The 19,800-nt window shown below is 37.2% G+C and overlaps 1 protein-coding gene across 1 annotated transcript in view; it reads left to right on the top strand.

Moving 5' to 3' along the window:
* Positions 1–15,929: 15,929 nt before the first annotated feature.
* Positions 15,930–19,800, top strand: part of LOC309826074 (epsilon-sarcoglycan-like) — a gene marked incomplete at both ends in the record, with an annotated part of 69,397 nt that continues 65,526 nt past the window's right edge. Inside the window, one exon of the mRNA XM_082660060.1 lies at positions 15,930–16,391. Within this exon, the coding sequence (XP_082516186.1) occupies positions 15,930–16,391 (462 nt within the window). The remainder of the gene's footprint in view (positions 16,392–19,800) is intronic.

The raw sequence follows: 19,800 nt of genomic DNA, 5'->3' as shown, positions 1-19,800 counted from the left end.
AGAAATATATTCCTTGCAGAAATTTTGTGAGAAATGAATGGTATAATGCATATTAAATACCCAGCACAATGTCTACTAATTGTATAGGTTATAATTTCACACTCATCTCTTAATTTTTTTGTATGCTTGAATGACCAGTTTCTGATAGATACAAAATAAAATTTCCAATTGTAATTTTGGGTTTATCTCTTTTCTCTGTAAGTCTGTTAGCCATTGTTTTGAGACTGTAAAAGAGGTATATGTATGTTTGTGATGGCTATATCTTATTCATTGCTCCTTTTTATAATACATAACAAATCTTCCATGATCTGATTTCTTTTGTCTTAAAAATTTATTTGTGTCAGTTATATTATTTTAACTCCAGCTTCCTTTCATATATCTTTTTTGTAATTAATTTTTATTGGAGTATAGTTGTTTTACAATGTTTTGTTAGTTTCTACTGTAGAGCAAAATGAATCAGCTATACATATACATATATCCACTCTTTTTTGGATTTCCTTTCCATTTAGGTCACCATGGATCATCGAGTAGAGCTCCCTGTGCTACACAGTAGGTCCTCATTAGCCATCCACTCTATACATAGTATCAATAGCATATATATGTCAATCCCAACTTCCCAGTTCCTCCCACCCCCGCTTTCCCCCTCAGTATCCATAAAATACATTTGTTCTCTACATCTGTGTCTCTATTTCTGCTCTGCAAAAAAGATCATCTATACCATTTTTCTAGACTCCACATACAATATTTGTTTTTCTCTTTCTGATTTACTTCACTCTGTATGTCACTCTCTAGGTCTATCTTTTTATTTCTTTTTCTTCTCTGATTGCCATGGCTAGGACTTCCAAAACTATGTTGAATAATAGTGGTGAGAGTGGACATCCTTGTCTTGTTCCTGATCTTAGAGGAAATGATTTCAGTTTTCACCATTGAGAATGATGTTTGTTGTGGGTTTGTCATATATGTTCTTTATTATGTTGAGGTAGGTTCCCTCTATGCCCACTTTCTGGAGAACTTTTATCATAAATGGGTGTTGAATTTTGTCCGAAAGCTTTTTCTGCATCTATTGAGATGATCATATGGCAACGGTCATAATCAATTTCCCTTCCATTCAGTAGAGATGCTGACATTAAAGAAAATTTGAGTTAAACCCTGCTTTCTCCACACTCAGGATTGTGACGGCAGTTACCATAGGAGAAGGGTATGTAAGTGTTGTTGGGAGGTGGAGGGTGAGGGGAGCTGGGACCTCAGAAGGCTTCTGTTTATAAAAATGTCCCTGGCACAGACTCAGAAACTCTAAAAAAGTTGAAATGTGGGCCCTTCAAAAGTGAAGCCAACAATTTATTTGAGTAAAAGCCCAATGTAAATAGAATTATAATTAACTCATTTATTTATTTAACAAACGTTTATAGAATACCTACTCTATCTTCAAAGCCCTAAGATAGACTTGCAGGGCATGGCATGTTGTAAAGGTTACAGTTTCTACCTTCAAGGAGTTTCTGGAAACAGCAGAATATCTGTAGTAAAATGTAAATATGAGAAAGTCACTGGGATTTTGCATGAACTCCCCTGTTCAGTTTCTTGAGGCTAATATAATAAAATGTTAAAATTCAAATGTTACTCTAGTGAAATAAATTATTTTAATACTTGTAGCATTTACTAATATATTGGTCACAGTATTCACATGCTGGAATGCGTGTTCTTGTTGGCAAGCTCAATCATCAGCCACTCCACATGTTTCTGGGATCCATTATTAACATTAACTCTTTACATATGCAGGTGCTTTGAAAGTCACTTTCACCCAGACATTCTTACTTGATTCCTCTAACAGACTTATGTAGGAGGCAGAAAGTATAGAACTTATAGTTCGGGATATTGTCTCTGAAGCAGTTTATCTGGTTCAAATCCCAGTTTCTAGATTTTATTATCTAGTTTAACTTGGGTGAGCTATTTACACTCTCTGGGCCTCAGTTTTCTTATACAGGAAAGGTAGATGATAATAGCATTCAACATATAATGTTGCTGTGCATATGGAATGAGTTAATACATAAAAGAACAGTAGCAGTGATCTGGGGCATCCTGTTCCAGTTATGTAAAATGTGTTCTTTAGGTTTCACTGCTTGTTCAGGCTATATTGTAATTATATCATGGCTTACTCTGGGAGAAATGATCTATCCAGTTCTCTGATTTTTCTTTAAACCACCATACTAATTTCTTCTTTAACTAAGAGATCTTTCTTACCCAGATGCCTATGATCTCTTGATCTATAATTCAGTTATGACCCAGTACCTTGTATTCTAATCAGAGATGTCACATTAGCTTTCACTCATGCTAACTCTATGTAATTAGTAGGGTCTGTCTGGAACTAAGCTTTGAGAAAAATTCTAAGGGTCAGGAAAAAAAATGTTTCCAGATATATTACTGATTTCTCCTTTAGTCACCTGAGAACAGGGAAGAGCACAAACATGGAGGTCTGATTTTCCAACCCTGATGTAATGGACCTACTTCTTTTTATTATATTGGGTTGGACAAAATGTTCATTCGGGCCAACCCACTATATAGTAAAAGTTATTAGGATTTAGAAACTTTCATAACTAATTATTTTTATAAAATTGATTTTCAAATCCTTTGCTATATTCAAAGTGGCAGTGCAGGAGATGGTTATGTGCAGGGATCATGGTGTTTGGGGTACAATGGTTAATTATTGTTCATTTCTGGCTCAGTTTAAAAAGATCTTTAACACAAAGAAACAGGTGAAATATGAATGATGCCAAAGAATATATGCCTGAATCCTCAATTAGGGCTTTTGGCAAACTGTAAACAAACTTAAAATTTAAGTTTTAGTCTAAAAGAGTATAGATCTAGAACTGTCTTGTCAGTTGATCAAGATCTACAATGTTAACATTACCCAAGAAGGGCAGAAATTATTAATAAATAACCCATTAAGTTGAAAACAAAAATGTCACCTTAGTCTCATTGTCTTAAATTAAGATCATATGGTAAAGTTGAATCATTTAAAACCCAATAAATTTAAGAATTGAGGTAATTCAGACATGCTATCTGAAATTATTATTCTGTGAAATGCTGGATATAACTCCTCCCTATGCTAATTATTAGGGTTTTGAAAGGGAAGCTATATACCTACAAAACAGTATATTAATAGGAAGGTTATTTTCATTTTTTGTTTCTCTGACACATAACTTAATTTTTTTATATTTACAATTCACAAATATATATCTCTTAGAAATTACAATTTTAAAACTCTCTTTAATGTTTTTATAGCCATGTCACTCTGAGTTCTCACTTTGTGGTTCTGATATTGTGGTTTCTTTATTTATATTCACTTTTTTTTTCACTTTGATCCTTTTCAGATTTTATCATATTTTTCTCTTCCCTTCTTTCTATTTACCTTTCACTCATTTGGATTTCTATTTAGCATTGTGTGTGTGTGTGTGTGTGTGTGACCTCACGTTTATCTTTTCATTTTTGTTTTTAATGTTCCTAGTTATTGTCTACCTCCAGATATGTTTCTTACGATTATCAATTATTCTTATGATACTTTTTAAAAGACATTTTACTTTAAATATAGCAGTGTGTACATGCCAGTCCCCAAACTCTCAATCTTTACTTTATCTTTTTCATTTTTTACATTAGATATCAATCTCTATTTCTTGTCACAACTAGAAAGTAGGTGGTTTATATTGCAAACCTTCTCAAGATTTTCCTTCTTATCGTCACCATGGATTAATTTGTAAAGTGGTTTTAAATCTAGTATTTATTTATGATTCCTTCAGGCTTTGTCTGTTATCAGGGATCCTACTGACTTTTAAAAAAATAGGCATTGCATTTTACGTATAAGTCTTGAATCTTCATTTTTTAGTGCAAATGAAAGCCCTGATAGACAATGTAAAACTTACAAGGTTATCTTAAAAGACAGCAATCTTTTTAAATAACAGTTCATTTATTCAAACCCCTATTAAACTAAAAAGTATGTGAGTATCCTTTGGTAGATTTCTGATTTTTGAATGTAATTTTAACATAATTCCATATGTTCTTGGTACATACTAATATTTGGTAATAAATTTATTTATTGGTAAAAGTATAATTTTTTATTGTTTAATTCATTCTTTCAATCTTTCATTCAGAAAAGATTAATGAAATCCTCTGGAAATACTTCTATAAATAAGTATATACTTACACTTATTTGTTCTCCCATTCAACTAGTTGACAGACCACTTGGAAATAAACACACTGATAGGTAATTGGAATTCAACTTTGTAGTTGGTGATATATTTGTTTTGAATATTTTTTTAATATGAATTTTATTTTATTTATTTGTTTTTATACAGCAGGTTCTTATACTTTAATATCAAGATAAGGGACTTCTACCACATCCTGTGCAAGGAAAGAGATGATATGAAGGCTTCCAAGTGAAGTTTACACCTAAATTGAAACTTGGAGCATAATAGGAATTGGCCAGCTAAATGATAAGGAGGGAAAGGACAACATATCAGATATATAAGCAAAGGCACTCTATCTGAGAGAAAAATAGGTAGATGAGAGGGAGAGATGGAGAAAGAGACTACAAGCAGACAAGTAGTTTGGAAAGCTAGATCTTTGTGCCTAAGTATGTGTACGTGTTTATCATGGAGGTAGGGTAGGGAGGGGAACACGTATCTGGGTTAAGGTTTCTGAAACAGGAGAAATGAAACATTTAATTCTAAAGTTAAACTCTTCAACTGTGTGTATTATGTAATAATAATTAACCGTTATCATGTATTTCACTCTTCACCCAAAATTCCACATTAATGATCCTATTCATTACTAGGGAGAATCCTATGAGGATAGCCTAAGATAATTTCCACCTTACCATAAGGAAACTGAAACTTATGAAACCAGAATCACAGAATTTATAAGAGGAAGAAGGAATCAGTATATCTAAATTGAGCCGTCTCTGCCCATGCCCGCATCTACACCTGAACCTATATCAATATATATATTTGTATTCTTACAGTTTACACTACAATAATACTTCTTACATAAAATGTTGTATTCCTTCTGTAATGTGATATATGAGAAAACTGAAATTTCTGTTTGGGGCACAATAGCCACTGGAGAATAATCTTGAGCCCATGGATGGGGACTAGTTAAAGCAGAGAATTAATGGAATCATTCAATTCTAGACACCTCAATTGTTTGTGGAACCCAGACAAATATTTCCTACTGAATTATTGGCCATACCTTCTATTCATGCAGCACATTGATAAGATGGATTGGAAAGAAATTTACCACTTACTGATTGCATGTCCCTGAAAGTCAATTATCATCAAGAATGGTTCAGTAAGCTGGCCTGTATCAACCTGCTCTGACTACAAATTTTTTTTAAAGTTTAGTAATAAATCTATCCCCCTCTATTTGCAAACAATTTTATTTAAAGTTCACACCTATGTAGAATTCTACCTGAAACCAGTTGTCATGGAAAAGATTGCTAGTTTGTTTTTTTTTTAAGTCGGCCAAACACATAACTGCATGTGTACAGTTTACAAACTCTACATATCATATCTTAGATATTTAACACCACCTGCACTCTACTAGCTAGAGTTATGATGTATGAGTCTATTTATCCTTTCCTTGTTTCTTTAAATCCTCCCCATTTTATCTAAAGTCACTTGTGTGGCAAGTCTCTACTGTTGATTCAGAGAAAACAGCATCAATGTATGTTTTGCCTAGAGCTCTGCTTATTCAAGATCATAAACATTCATAAGGCAGTAAACTTGAATTTCAAATAACAGGAGAAGCAGAAGACTAGGTATAAATTATGAACTACTTGGTTTCTATCTCTGGAATATTAAATAAATATGCAGAAATGAGTGGTGCTAGAAATGTACCTGTCATAAATGGGGGACAAATGCTTTCACACCTGTCATGGAAAGAGACATTTTATCAAGTTTCTCAATATCAATCTGGAGGAACACCAGGAAGTGATTTTGGCAGGGAATAAAAGCTGTATCAACAGTGCCAGCCAGTGATATGAAGCAGAAGTTCAAGCAAGACAGAAAAGTGGAACATACCTTTAGAGACTTTTTTGAAGTCACAGTGGCAGCTAGACAGTTTAGGAGTAACGATGGAAAGCTCTTCCATGCCTGGAGGATAACTAAATTAAAGAGTCGTAGACATTAGATATGAAAGAGCTCCATTAAGTTCATCTCATTCATTCTCTGCCAGCAGAGGATTATTCCCTATAGCATAGTCTATAGGAAAATAGAATAATGTTTGAAAAAAAAAAAAAAAAAGAGGACTAAAATGATTTCCCCCAGCCTACGTTAGATAGTCATTGCATATCAGAAGCTCTCAAACCACTCATCCTGTACACTATCCGAGTTAGCAAATTAAAATGATGGTAGACTTGGAGTCTTCAGGTCTAAATAACAAAGGAGGAATCCTCTGTATCAAAGTCATAGTAAAAGGCATTGATTTAATAAAAAGGGTTCAATATAAATGGAATGAATAACTGAAAATTTATATACAAAGAAGCCCTTCCCCTAGGTGGACATGGGGCTTCAGACACTTATGAGAACTTACCTGTAGTATTATTTAAACCACCATTTGCAAACCTCTGAAGTTGAAACCTTTTGCACAGGAATTTAGATGGAAGAAATGCTTTACTCTCTTGCTTGGGAATTGTGTGCCTGTAATGAAAAGATCTCTTGAAGGTGTCCCGGGCATTAAGAATTGAATAAGTGAATGTCTCATAAAAGCTAATTGTTATATCTTGATTGAATGCAGAGTATCCTGAGACCAGTGAGTAGGAAGTTAAATGCAAAGGACAAAGTACAATGAAATGAGCCAAAGAGTGACATTCAAGAGTCCAAGATCTGGCTCTAGTCTCAGTCTGCTTTTCCAAGGATTTGTTTTTATATTACGTCTCATTTTTCTAACCTTTCCTTCACAGCTTTTAAATTTACAAACCACAGCATCTGACAAGCTATATTCTATCCTTAAAATTTATTAATAAAAAGACTCATGTTAAGAGGAGGATACAGTGGGAAGTCTTTCCTACTGAGATTCTCAACTCTCCCTGGTGATGAATGTGTTTTGTACAAGAGGCTGTGTGAGAATGTGAGCCAGCATAGCATACATAGCTAGGTGATACCAAAACCCCCAACCTCAGTGAGCTGACTGGTTCCTAAGTTGTAAGGAAAAGAAAAGGGCAAAACAGGGCGTCATCAGAATACTTCTCTTTTGAAGGATCAGCTCCTAGTAGAGAGTATTGTATTGGGGTCAGACCTGTGTAGACGCCTATGGAGTATGGACTGGCTGAACTCAATTGATGAGTTTTTATGTGAATAAGAGACAGGCACTTCCACACACTTCATGGTGCTGCTGCTGCTATTGTTTTACTCTTGGCATCGGATGACCGGATCCTGCAGGCCAGTCTGTCACTGATTCACTGTGATAAGTCACTTCTCAGTTTTACTTTCCCCTCCAGAAATGGAAATAAAAACAACTGTTCTATATTTCTCACCATTTATGAAATTTGTAAACCATAAAATGCTATATTTAAGCTTATTATATTTGGAATTATTGTGAGTTGTATTTTCCTGCTCACCTCCAATATTTTTTGCTGACAACATGCCCACGAATCAAAAGCACACTGTTTGCTTTGTGCTTATGTTGTGCTCGAAACTGTGCTTAGCACATACATTGAACTTCAGTTTACAAGGTCCTTTAGTTCCAGATTCTCAATAAAAACAATGAGTTACATATTTCCCTTGTATAGGAATGTTCATCATTTTTATATTCCCTAATTTTAGTTTTTATTGAATTACACTATTTCTGAAAAATGGGATGGTGCTTCTCTTTAAACTTTTATGATGCATATGTTTAGAATGGGTCTTCTCCTTTAAAGAGACACTAATTTTGTTCCTTAATTTTACAAGGACTTTTTAACCATCTCTGTGTGTCATAATTCTATTTATCTTTTAAGCCCTACTTAAAATATAATTTTCTTCTGAAGTTTTATTAGATAACTTTAGATAAGAATTTAGAATCTGTTACTGATCCAATCTCATGCTTCTTGCTGTAGGACCAGTCAATAAATTGAGAGACAGTGTTGGGACAAAGAATAGCAACTTTATTTGGAAAGCCAGCAGACCAAGAAGATGGAGGACTAGTGTCCCAAAGAACCATCTTACCAAAGTTAGAATTTCGGCTTCTTTTATACTAAAAAGAGAGGCGTATGGCTGGTTGTTGCAAACTTCCTGGTGCCTGAATCTTTTGTTCTTGCAGCTGTCTACATAGGTCTGTCCACAATGTTCCTATAAACCTCCAACAAGACAAATGTTATTCTCTGTTCTCTAACTTTTAATATCTATATGAATGAAAAGTGTTATACCTTTAAAGGTAAAATCTGGGAGGCAGAACCTTGAGAATGGGCTATCATGTATATTTCAGACTACAGGCAACACTCCTTTACAAAGGTGCAGAGCCAGCATGGCTAAGCACAGCAAGAGAGCCGAAGGTTAGAGCCAAAGGAATAGATTGAGTATGGAGTCAGGTTTGTTTCTCTTTGTTACAATTCTGGAGTCAGATGACATAAGTTTCAATTTTGTTTGTGTACCCTATTAGCAGTCCAAATTTGGAAAAGGTGCTTAGGTTCTCAAAACTTGCTTTTCTTTTAGGTAAATTAGGGTGACTGTAACACCTATCTTACAGGACTATAAGAAATAATGTATTTTAAAGTGCTGTGCACAGAGCACGTCACCCCAATAAATGCCCAATAGTATAATTGTTTCAATTTATTTTCCTCTACATTTCACCACTGTTCAAATACAACATATAAGTACTTGTATATGTATACATATATAACATATCTGTCTTCTGTCCTTCTATCAATTGAAAAGATGGAAAGACCAACACAGTAATAAAGCCCAGAGAAAATGTAATGACATTAACCTGCACTTAAGTATGGTAAAGTCTGATGTGAGCAATGAGTGTATAATGTTTCAAGGGTTAGGGCAGTGAATGCTATGCTTCAGCTATGCTAACCATGCCTTATAGATATGGAAATTACACAGAAAAATAAAGATAGATAAAGACTTTTTAGGTAAAAAATTCTCCAAGATTTATGCATATCAAATATTGCTGCACTAATAATAATAATTCCATTTGAAACAATGATCTTTTGGAGCAAGTCTAACACTAAGATAGACAACATTTACCACTTTGATCTATGATGTGTGTGTTATTAGTCCTTTGGGATTCACATTATATGACAGTTTTCAGTGGATCAATGATATTTACCTCTGTAATTGTATTAAAGGAAAGGAGAGAATGAGAAAATAAAATCCAGGCAAGAGAATAACATTCTGCTTTCAGCTGAGCTTGGAAATGGAGAGCTAATGAGATGGAGAGTAATAAGAAGACTGTTGCAGGCAACAGAGGTTACAGGGGAGAAATTTCATTTACCAATATCAGAATAAATAGTGGAGGGCTAGGGTTGGTTGGGAGGAAATTACAGATTATAGATTTCCATGAGGAAAACTATAAGAAGTCCAATGTAACTTTAGAAACAAGAAAAAAAACATTTGAAACAAATGCAGTGGAGATAGTCAATGGAATTGCTAGGGGACAAGGAAATGGTGATTGTGTGTTTAGGTGTGGGTGTTGCTGGGCTTCTATGGTCAGCCATAGAAGTACGTCATAGAATGTACTTCTAGTACGTCATAGAACTTGAAATTATGAACACTGAGAGGCTACTGCTGAAGTGAACTTTGTAGTTAAATTGAAAAACAATCAAGGTATGGAGGAGTTAAGCAGAGATGCAACTGTGACACAGTGGTGTACGTGGACAGATTTGCAGAAGGGATTGTAATGTGTTTTTAATGTTTTTGTAAAAGCTGTGAAAATCCTGGCATGCTGCCCAAATCATCAAGTCTCCGTGCAAATAGGTTGGAGGGAAGGTTTGAGATAGTTAGATGAACAGCATGGAGCATGCCGTAAGAGGCTGAAGGGGAAATAAGGTTTATTAATTAGGGGAATTAATTGGAAAGCTGTGACTTTTTCCCCATGTGGTCAAAATGGATTGGGGAAAAGATCTGAAAGGTGTATACAATTTAGTAGCTGAGCTTAAAATGCAATCATCTTGTAACAGAACCTAAAAAATTAGATGTAAAATGGCAAAGGCCAAGAGGCATGAAAATCATACTGTACTATCAGTAACTGTCATACTTATAAGGCATCATTTAATGATTTGTGTTTCTTAGGGACTTTAGTTCAAATCAGTTCGGTGAAAGAGACTGCCAAATTGCTTAGCAACAGAAGTAAATTAAATGCTATTTCAATGTAAAATGGCAGCTCTTGAATAGATTTTACTAAAGATGCTATTTAGTATGCTATGAATTTCTCCTGATCAAATTTAGAAGTCTTTTCTCTTTTAAACCTTTGAAACCTCATGGACATAGTACTCTTAACAAATATATTTTTCTATTGTATAGTTTTTGAGTTTTTCTTGAGTTCTCTGAGAACCTTTTTGTAATACAGATTTCTGATAAAGACTCACTTTAACATCTCTACTTTTATCCTCTACTTTAATTTTGTGGGTTCATTATTCACCTAATTTCAGATTCCATGTATGAACAATACATCTATTCCTTTTCTCTTATTTTTAGATTATTCTCAAATAATATCCTTCTCAGCTAATCAGGTTGTCTCTTCGGTTTCTGTTGTTGATGATAACAAACAGTAAAACATATGGATTCAGATAAATAACTTCTCCATTCGATTTGAAGTTAAAATTAATTAAATATATTAGGGCTTCCCTGGTGGTCCAGTTTTTAAGAATCCTCCTGCCAATGCAGGGGACACAGTTTCGAGCCCTGGTCTGGGAAGATCCCACATGCTGCGTAGCAACTAAGCCTGTGCACCACAACTACTGAGCCTGCATTGCAGAGCCCGTGAGCCACAACTATTGAGCCCACATGCCACAACTGCTGAAGCCTGCATGCCTGGAGCTCATGCTCTGCAACAAGAGAAGCCACCACAATGAGAAGCCCACACACCACAACAAAGAGTAGCCCCCGCTTGCCACAGCTAGAGAAAGCCCGCACGCAGCAGCAAAGACCCAATGCAGCCAAAAATAAATAAATAAATTAATTAATTAATATATATATATATATAATTTTACAGTTAACAAGGAACTTTCCCATATATTATCTCAAATAATGCTTATCATGAATTTGTGAAATAGATGTAATTCTAATATTGTAGATTTGGCAAGAATACATGACGTCTACTATTTTTTAGCTAACTACTTAATGGAGCTCAGGCTTGAGCATTTTGACTGTCAATTTAGTCTTATTTCCTAATTCAATAACAGAATGGTTTTTAAGTTCATATGACACGCCAGATACTATGCTAACGACTAAAATATAAAATATTTTGGTCCTAAACTCAAAGCGCTTATACTCTAATGGAAAAAGGTAACTGAGCTTATAGTCGAATGGAAAAGGGTAACTGAGTTTATAGTCTAACGGCAAAGGGTAACTGAGTCTATAAGGTGAGAGTTTTGCTAGAATTAAATGTGGAAGCAATGGAAAGACAGAGTAGGGGCAACTATTGTAGTCAAGAGAAGGATAAGGGAGGATTTCCTGAAGACATTCATTCAGCCTGACACAGAGTGTGAATAAAAGACAAAACATATACAGTCATAGGCACATGCTGGGTTTTGGAAGTGAGAGAGGGTATATATATCAAGGATATTTTACATGTTACGTACAGCATGAACGAAAGCAGAGTAAAAGATAGGAGTAGTAAGACATAAACCTGGGAATAGATCATATGTTTCAAGCTTTTGGGCATTGATTTTTCAATTAGCATTTTTGTCTTTGACATTCCCCTTCCATTGCACTACACCCTCCTGTGACTTATGTGCTAATTTGAAATTTTCCATAACATTTAAGGGATACATTTGTGCCTACTGGGTACTTGGGAAATGTTATCAACTGACAACTCATGTTTTGACTCATAGTCCTTGGGCTCTGCTCCTCCCTATATTTAATGTGCAGCCCAACTGTGTATAAAAAATAAAGAATATAATATAAGTATGTAATATAATATATATAATATAAAGAATATATTTGTATAATATAAAGAATATAACTTTAATAGCTACCAATACTGGCTATTAATAATAGGCCAGGACTTCCCTGGTGGCACAGTGGTTGAGAGTCCGCCTGCCGATGCAGGGGACATGGGTTCGTGCCCCGGTCCGGGAAGATCTCACATGCCTCAGAGCAGCTGGGCCCATGAGCCATGGTCGCTGAGCCTGTGCGTCCGGAGCCTGTGCTCCGCAACAGGAGAAGCCACAACAGTGAGAGGCCCGTGTACCGCAAAATATATAATAATAATAATAATAATAAGCCAGATTTACATTTCTTCTCTCTATCCTGTCCCCTTTCTTCAAGCACAGACCTGCTTGTTAAATGTAAAAAACACTGAGAAAAAATTACTACAAAGGTAGAATCCTGCCTACCTACTATCATCAGCTGGTGAAAATTCAGAAAGTGGATCTGTGGACAAATAAGTAGCATAAAATTTATAAAACATTGGATTGTTCTGCTATAAATGGTTTTATATTTCTAGACAAGGAAGTATTTTCATTTTTGATGAAAAATGATTACAATTAGTCAATTTGGATGCAATTTAAGGCCAAAATAACATACTCTGATTTTTCTAAGTGTATAAAAATTTTTCACAAGGATGTTGGTAAGAAAAAAAAAAACATTCTAACCAAATAACTATGGAGCATGCTGAGATCACTCTCTTGACAACTTCTCACCTTAGTTCTCCCAAATACAAATATTGAGTTGGCAATATGACTTTTTGAATCTCATATATATTTTACTAATGAACCTCTTGGCAAAGAGCCATTTTATATAAGCAGAGTATAGCTTGAAAACAGTTTAGGAACATTTCAATTCTATTTTCATTTAACAAGTTTGCTTATGCCAAAAGAAGTTTTGTTTCTCTCCTACCAAAAATTTTATTCATTTCCTTTTGCTTACCTTATAAATTTCAAATTCCTTAGCCTTATATTAAAGGCTCATCATGTTTTATCAAACAGGATTATTGAACATTATTCTACTCATACTATTTTATGCTGTGATTGTTCATTTAAAATGAAAATAAGCTTACATACTTCCCATATGCCAAATGCTACTCATATACTATCACCTCTAAGGAGAGCTCTAGTTATGCTTTTTCCCCCCAACTCCACTCACAAAAATGAGGAAAAATGAAATACTAAGATGCACACATTTGTCTACCATTGTGAAGGGTGAATATTTAATTGGGAAACAATAAGTGAATTATAAATGGAATTGAAGTAGGCTAAATGATCTTTATTGATTGTTCTTTTTTCTCAGTTTCCTTGCGTGTCACTTGAGAGGTGTCCAGCCATTAGAAGGGCAAGTAAAACCAGGAAAGGGAATTTTGAATGGGTAGATCGGAACAAGTCTATATTGGTTAAGAACATTGATTGTAGCATTGGATATATCTGGTTTTAAATCCCATCTCTGCACTTAATAGTTGTTTAGCCATGAGCAAGACTCTCTAAGTCTCTAACCTCTCTGAAGCCTGCGTTTTCACATGATAAAATAATGTTTAAACTCTGGGCAGTATTAGAAAAGTCATCATATGTCTTTCACACTTACAGTGTGGCAGGGACAGTGATATGGACTTGATAATAATATCTTCTTCAATGCTTGAAACAACCCACTCAGGTGGGTGCTGTAATTGTCTTCATTTAACATGCCTGGCAAGCTGGTGGGATAAGCCAGTGATATCTGTTCATATGCAATATCAAGAAAGCCTTTTGCTTCCTGAGAAAAAGAGAAACCAGACACAACAAGATTTCACTTTGAAGGGTTTTAATACAGTTTAATAACTTATACAAGGACAGAGATATAAACCTACTAGGAGTTTAGAGGATTTTCATTTATTTATCAGTCATTCCCCGAGGAAACGGGACTGGGTTTGCTGGCCTCTCCCCACAGATTTTCTCCATCCCTCAGCAGTCTTCCCTCCTAGGGGCCTGCGAACCTTCAGGGTGTAATAGTCTTTGTACTCATACTTCAGGGACTGGGGAGCATCTCCAGTGGCCCAGAACAGTTTGCTCCACCAGTCCACTTCCTGGTGTTATTCATCCTGGCAGGGAAGAGGGGCCTTTTGGTCCTCAGGGAGAAGGCACAGTAGCCTTCCTCTGCCCGGAGTCATGCCGTCCCCACCTCCCTGAGCTGCCTGGAGTTGTTCCTTATTCCCCGGGGCTGAGTCTACATCATCTCAGCTTTGCTGGACTGAAACCACGACTTTTCATAGAGGCAACCTAGGAGGTGAAAAATGATTGCAGATGAGCAAGGCGAGGCCCGGCCACCCAGCCCACCCACCATCTCTGACTTCCGAGATGGGGAGGGGTTCAAGGTCATGGCTTCCTTCCCTGGCTCCCTTGACCTTCACAGAAGCCTTTTAATTCAGGGATCTTTAGACATAGGATTGGGGCCAATTAGGAGGGTAAGGTTAGTTCTTGGTTCTCATTGCCCACAGCTCCAGAATGAACTCTGGAAGGGCTCAGAAGTTCAGAGCCTCAGGTCCTATCCCAGGCCTCCTGAATCCAAATCTGCTTTTGCTCAAGATGTCCCAAGGATCCCTGTGCATTCAAGGTTGACAGGTGCTTCTCTAGAGCAGCAGTTCTGAACTTTGGAAACATTGGAATCACCTGGGGTGAGTGTGGGGCGTAAGTGTTTGGGACTTGAAAAAAGAAAAAAAAAAAAAAAACACAAACGCTGCTCCTGGTTCCTACCCCCAGCAATTGGTCACAAGCCTTTTTTTTTTTTTTTAGAGTAGGGGGGCTGCACCGTGCAGCATGTGGGATCTTAGTTCCGTGACCTGGGATGGAACCTGTGCCTCCTGCAGTGGAAGCGTGGAGTCTTAACCACTGGATTGCCAGGGAAGTTCCTCAGGATTTTTTAAAACTGTCGGGCAATTCTAATGTGCAACCTAGGCTGAGAATCGCTGCTTTGGAGTTCTTGTGAACAAGTAGGCCTCACGCTGGGGGCATAGATATCAGAACTCTGCTTAATCTATAGCCTCTTCAGGCACAAGGCCTGTTTCCTCTAAATAGCATGGGCCTCCAGCTCTTTACTCACCTCCTGGTACTTCTTCACAGATAGCACTACATGGAGAAAGCACAGTCATGAACCTCAGGAGAGGGGAGAATGGGGAGGAGGAGGGGCACCAATCCTACAGGGCAACCAGGCCTCGCCCACTCCCAGTGCCAGATTGTTGGTGAGGTCTGGGGAGGGGCAAGGAGAAAGGGCTGTACTTGGAGGCCATGGAGGCATGTAGTCCTCAGCCCAGGGGTCACAGAAGTAGGGCTGTGGGGAGTCAACGTTGGCCTGACCCACCACGGTCTCCTGCCCTAAGTCCTGATTGTCCACCACTTTCGGCACCAGGGGCAACGCAAAGGCCCCATCTGTAGGCACGTACTGCAGCCCCAAGGAGAGGCCAGAGTGTGAGGCTTCACATGAGATGGAGCTACCCCAGCCCTCGCCCAAGGCCTTCTCACCAGTGTGAGGAAGAGGGCTGACTGGGTGAAGTTGGGATTAATCTGGAAGTCCCTGATGGGCTCTGTCTGCATAGACTCTTCCCAGCATTCCACCAGGAGCCCAGGCAAATGCACCTGCTTCATGTTCCAGAGGCCCCAGGCCAGCATCTGACAGAACAGAGAGGGAGGGTGGGGAAAGGGACAGGCGGTGCCTCTGTAATGGGGTCCAGGCCTGGGAGCAATGGGGCCTCAGTGGGCCTGCAGGGCAAAGGCACGAGGCTGGGTGAAGGCAGAGTCTGAAGGCTCACCCAGGCCTCCTGTCCTGTGAGGGATGAGCCCACCAGGCCTGGATGCTGTCCTCCCTCCTCCACAAGGGAGGTACCCATTAGTTATTGCCCTTCCTCCCCTGCTGCCTATCTGGCCTCTAATCATCTCTCTCAGGGGTGACTTCCTGCTGCTGGCTGCTTCCCAGACCCGTAGCAGCTGGGGTGCCCGAGGGTTCTTAGGCACCTCTATGCCATCCAGCTCGTGGCTGACCTGGATCCCACAGAACTCCATGGCCAGTCAGCAAGCCAGCACCCCAGGATCTCACTCTCAAAAGACAAACACTGGGTACCCAGGAGCTGTCCACACCCTACTCATAGGACCACCTCAGGGCCAGAGTGGGAACCAGCTATGTGGTCTGATCTTGGCTCCAGTGCCAGGAAGGCCTGACCATCTTCCACTCTTTGCCAGGTTTGTGGCAGGGCATGTAGGTTCTGAGGTGGGGACCTCCATGCTACTCTCAGAAGAGGTGAGAAACATCCTGGCATTTGGAGTCAGGCAGGGCCGGGCCTAAATTCTGATGCTGCCACTGAGCCCCTGTGTCACTGTGTGTGTGTAGTCTCTCAGTGCCTGAATTTCCTTCTCTGGAAGGTTTTCCCTACTTTTTGCACAGGGACCATGTGAGGCTCACATGTGGTAGGTAATGAATGCTAAAGCCCTTTGTCTATGACCCACTGCAGAGGTTTGCATTAAAATACTTTAAAAGAAAAAAAAAACACTTAGGCGAAACTATAATATTAAAAAATAATTTGTAGAACACTGATCCCATTTAATTATTAATTATGTTTTCTACCAGCTACTGTATAGGTGACAGAAAACTACAGTACAGGATTTCACTAACTACCTTTATCCAATTTTATGAGCAAACCCTGTAGGCAGTTAGAAATGTGAATATTTTGGGCACAAATATTTGAGAAGGACATGGGATATTCATGCATGGTTAAAAGAACAGGATAGAAAAAGGGAAAGAAGAATGAAAAAGTTTATAAGTATAAGTGAAGGAGAATAAGATGATAAATAGAGTTGACTATCAAATAAATAACACACATTGAATAAATAGAGAAATGGCAGAATGAGGGCAAGAGAAGGTAAAGACTCTCCTATTAAGCCCTGATGGGAATTCCTTAAATGAAAATGTCAGCCAGTATAAATTGATATTTTTAGCTTAATGGTTACCTGAGAAGAAAGCTGCTGACAATTGTTGAATAAACGTCACTCAATATTTAATTTAGAATCTCCTTTTTAACATTTTTTTGAATCTAGAATTTTTAAGAAATTTAATTTTAATGACAATATGATACGTATTTAAATTATAGAATCAAGAGATTTGTGAATCATAACTATAGCAATTAATGGTACACATTTAACATCCTATTGACAACTTCTCTTAAGCCAATTCTTATTTGCAAATATACTCATGGATAAATATGTCAATGCCTATTTTCTTAGATATTTTAGATTCAAATAATTTTAGAGGTCATGTAAAGCAACCCATGGGTATAAATGAAGCTATAATAACTATAAAAATTCAAATCCCTATGCCTCGGCTTCTTTTCCCCATCTGCTCATGCAGAATATCAAGTATTTATGAAGGCCTCAAAGGTTGTCTTACATGTACATAGAATCTCATTATGTCTTGCAGGATGCAGCTGCTGTTTCACTATCTTCCTCTGGGACCCACTGGAAATTGTCATGTCCTCCGGTTACAGTGTAGGCCATGGACTTTTCAGTGCCAAAAATCAACTGTGTTCCATTAAGAGGTAGGTGAAAATACCTCTCACAATTTCTTTTACGTCTGTTAGAGGGCTAATCAGAAGCACTGTTTACACAACAATGAATATTTCAGTTTTAGAAATTTATGTAGATTTTTGTTTTCATTTTACTTCTGCTTATCTAATTCCACCTCCCTGCCTTTTGCCAGATAGTTCTCTGAAAGAGTAAACATGAGTTCAGTGGGTATTGGAATAGGAGACGGAGGCTGCTGAGAGCCATCAAGCTGTTTTAAACTTTACCCCTTAAGACAGACCTTTATTCCTTGATCAAGCTTATTGAGATTTGTTCCTTCTTCTTTTAGGTTAAATTTATTCTCTGGAAGTTCATTCATACTGCACAAAAATAAAATTTGGGCCAGTTTTCCAGCTGAGCACAGCAGAGATTTAAGCTGAGATATCTGCTATAGAGTAAACGGAAGTAGTAGTAATAATACCAACAACAACAACTGTAATAATTGTTGTTATTTAACCAAGGGCTTTATCTGCATCAGATAGTGTTTCAAAGAAATCTATGCTAGCAGAATTTTAGAGGTAGAAAAATATCAGAATTTTATGTTTTCTTTTTTCTTTGCAGAATTTTTATCATATTTCAAGCTCTTTAAATTTGGCTACTTTATCCCCCTACATAAATGCCAAGTAGACAACACCTGTTTAGGAAATTACCCTGGACTATTCTCCATTTTTACCCATCCTACTTCTGTAAGTCTGGCCTCCCTCCCTCTCAGATTTTGATCCATAACTTGACTTTGAAATTCTGCTTTCAATTTTAGCAACAATTTCACTCTTTCATGTTTGACTTAATGGATTTTACCTTTACAGCTAGATTTTGGTATTATTTAGTCACCTGATTTTATACCTCCTAAATTATTGTGGAAGATAACACAAATAATAGTAAATCTTTCCTCCTTCAACACCGACCCCTCAACTTCACACCCAGAGGTATGGGAAAAAAGGGTGAGATAAGTGATTTGCATAAGAATTAAACTGCCTCATTTAATAGGCAATAAAACTGAATTCTAGAATGGTTATGCGATTTTCTAGAGTGATTAGATGGCAAACTCCGTGAAGGTAAAACCATTCTCACTAAATTTTGCATCCTCTCATGATTCAACGGAGTGTATTCAGAGATAAGGTAATTAAACAACATTTGTTGAATTGAAAGAGACACAAATTATTTGTGGCAAAAGAAGGACCTTGTAAAAAAATTGTATATATAAATTATATTTTTTTAATAAATTTATGTATAAAATACAAACATCTATCTATATATATATGGCAATTGGAGAGTAGATTTTCCTTCTTTTCAGCTCCTGAGCACCAAAGAAAAGTAAATATGACTTCAGGACTTAAGTTCAGTGAATTTTATATTCCCATCTGGGAATTAACTTTTGAATGAATGTCACAAAATGCAAGATCAGCTAAAGATTTTGGAAGAGACTAGAATGGAGAATTGAAATAACAGCAAAGTGGGTATTGTCCTGGTATACTGGGGTCCAGTGGCAGGTTCCAGGGGCTGGGGCTCCAGAGGCAGGCATAGACCATAGAAGTGTAGTCCTGAGGGGATGAGATGAGTTGTTATAAACAAACGTTTCTGTCATTTGGATTTGGCTCTGCTTTGGTTCTTGCTTGATTAACAGCTTTGAATTATCTAGATCATGTGACCTCTCCTATACTTCCAATTAATTAATTTTCTGCTTGATTTATATAGATTGTTTAACATTACTTTCAACAAAGAAACTGACTTGATATCAGAAGTGTGGTACAAGAAATATGGATACGGATATTTAGGATTTGTTAATTGGCCTAATTTGAGCATGAATCAATTAAAATTTTCTTGCCACTTACCAAGGCAAACGTGCTCTAGAGAAAAGGTAAAACCCAAACATTTCAGAAGTTTTTCTAATTTATTTCTTATACCTTGGAACCCAGGATACCACTGAGAAATTCTAGTTTTACAGAGAGGTATGGGATCAGCTGAAACAAAGAGGTTTCAGAATGTACTTGTACAGTAGTTCACATGGGTCCTTGAACCAGTAACCTGTTTATTACCCAAGTTTCTGCATGTATAATTGGAACTGACATCTCAACATCATGCAGAATCCCCAT

Source organism: Grampus griseus (assembly GCF_964374135.1).
Source record: "Grampus griseus genome assembly, chromosome: 8".
Lineage (NCBI taxonomy): Eukaryota > Metazoa > Chordata > Mammalia > Artiodactyla > Delphinidae > Grampus > Grampus griseus.
This window is presented reverse-complemented; position numbering and strand designations above follow the sequence as displayed.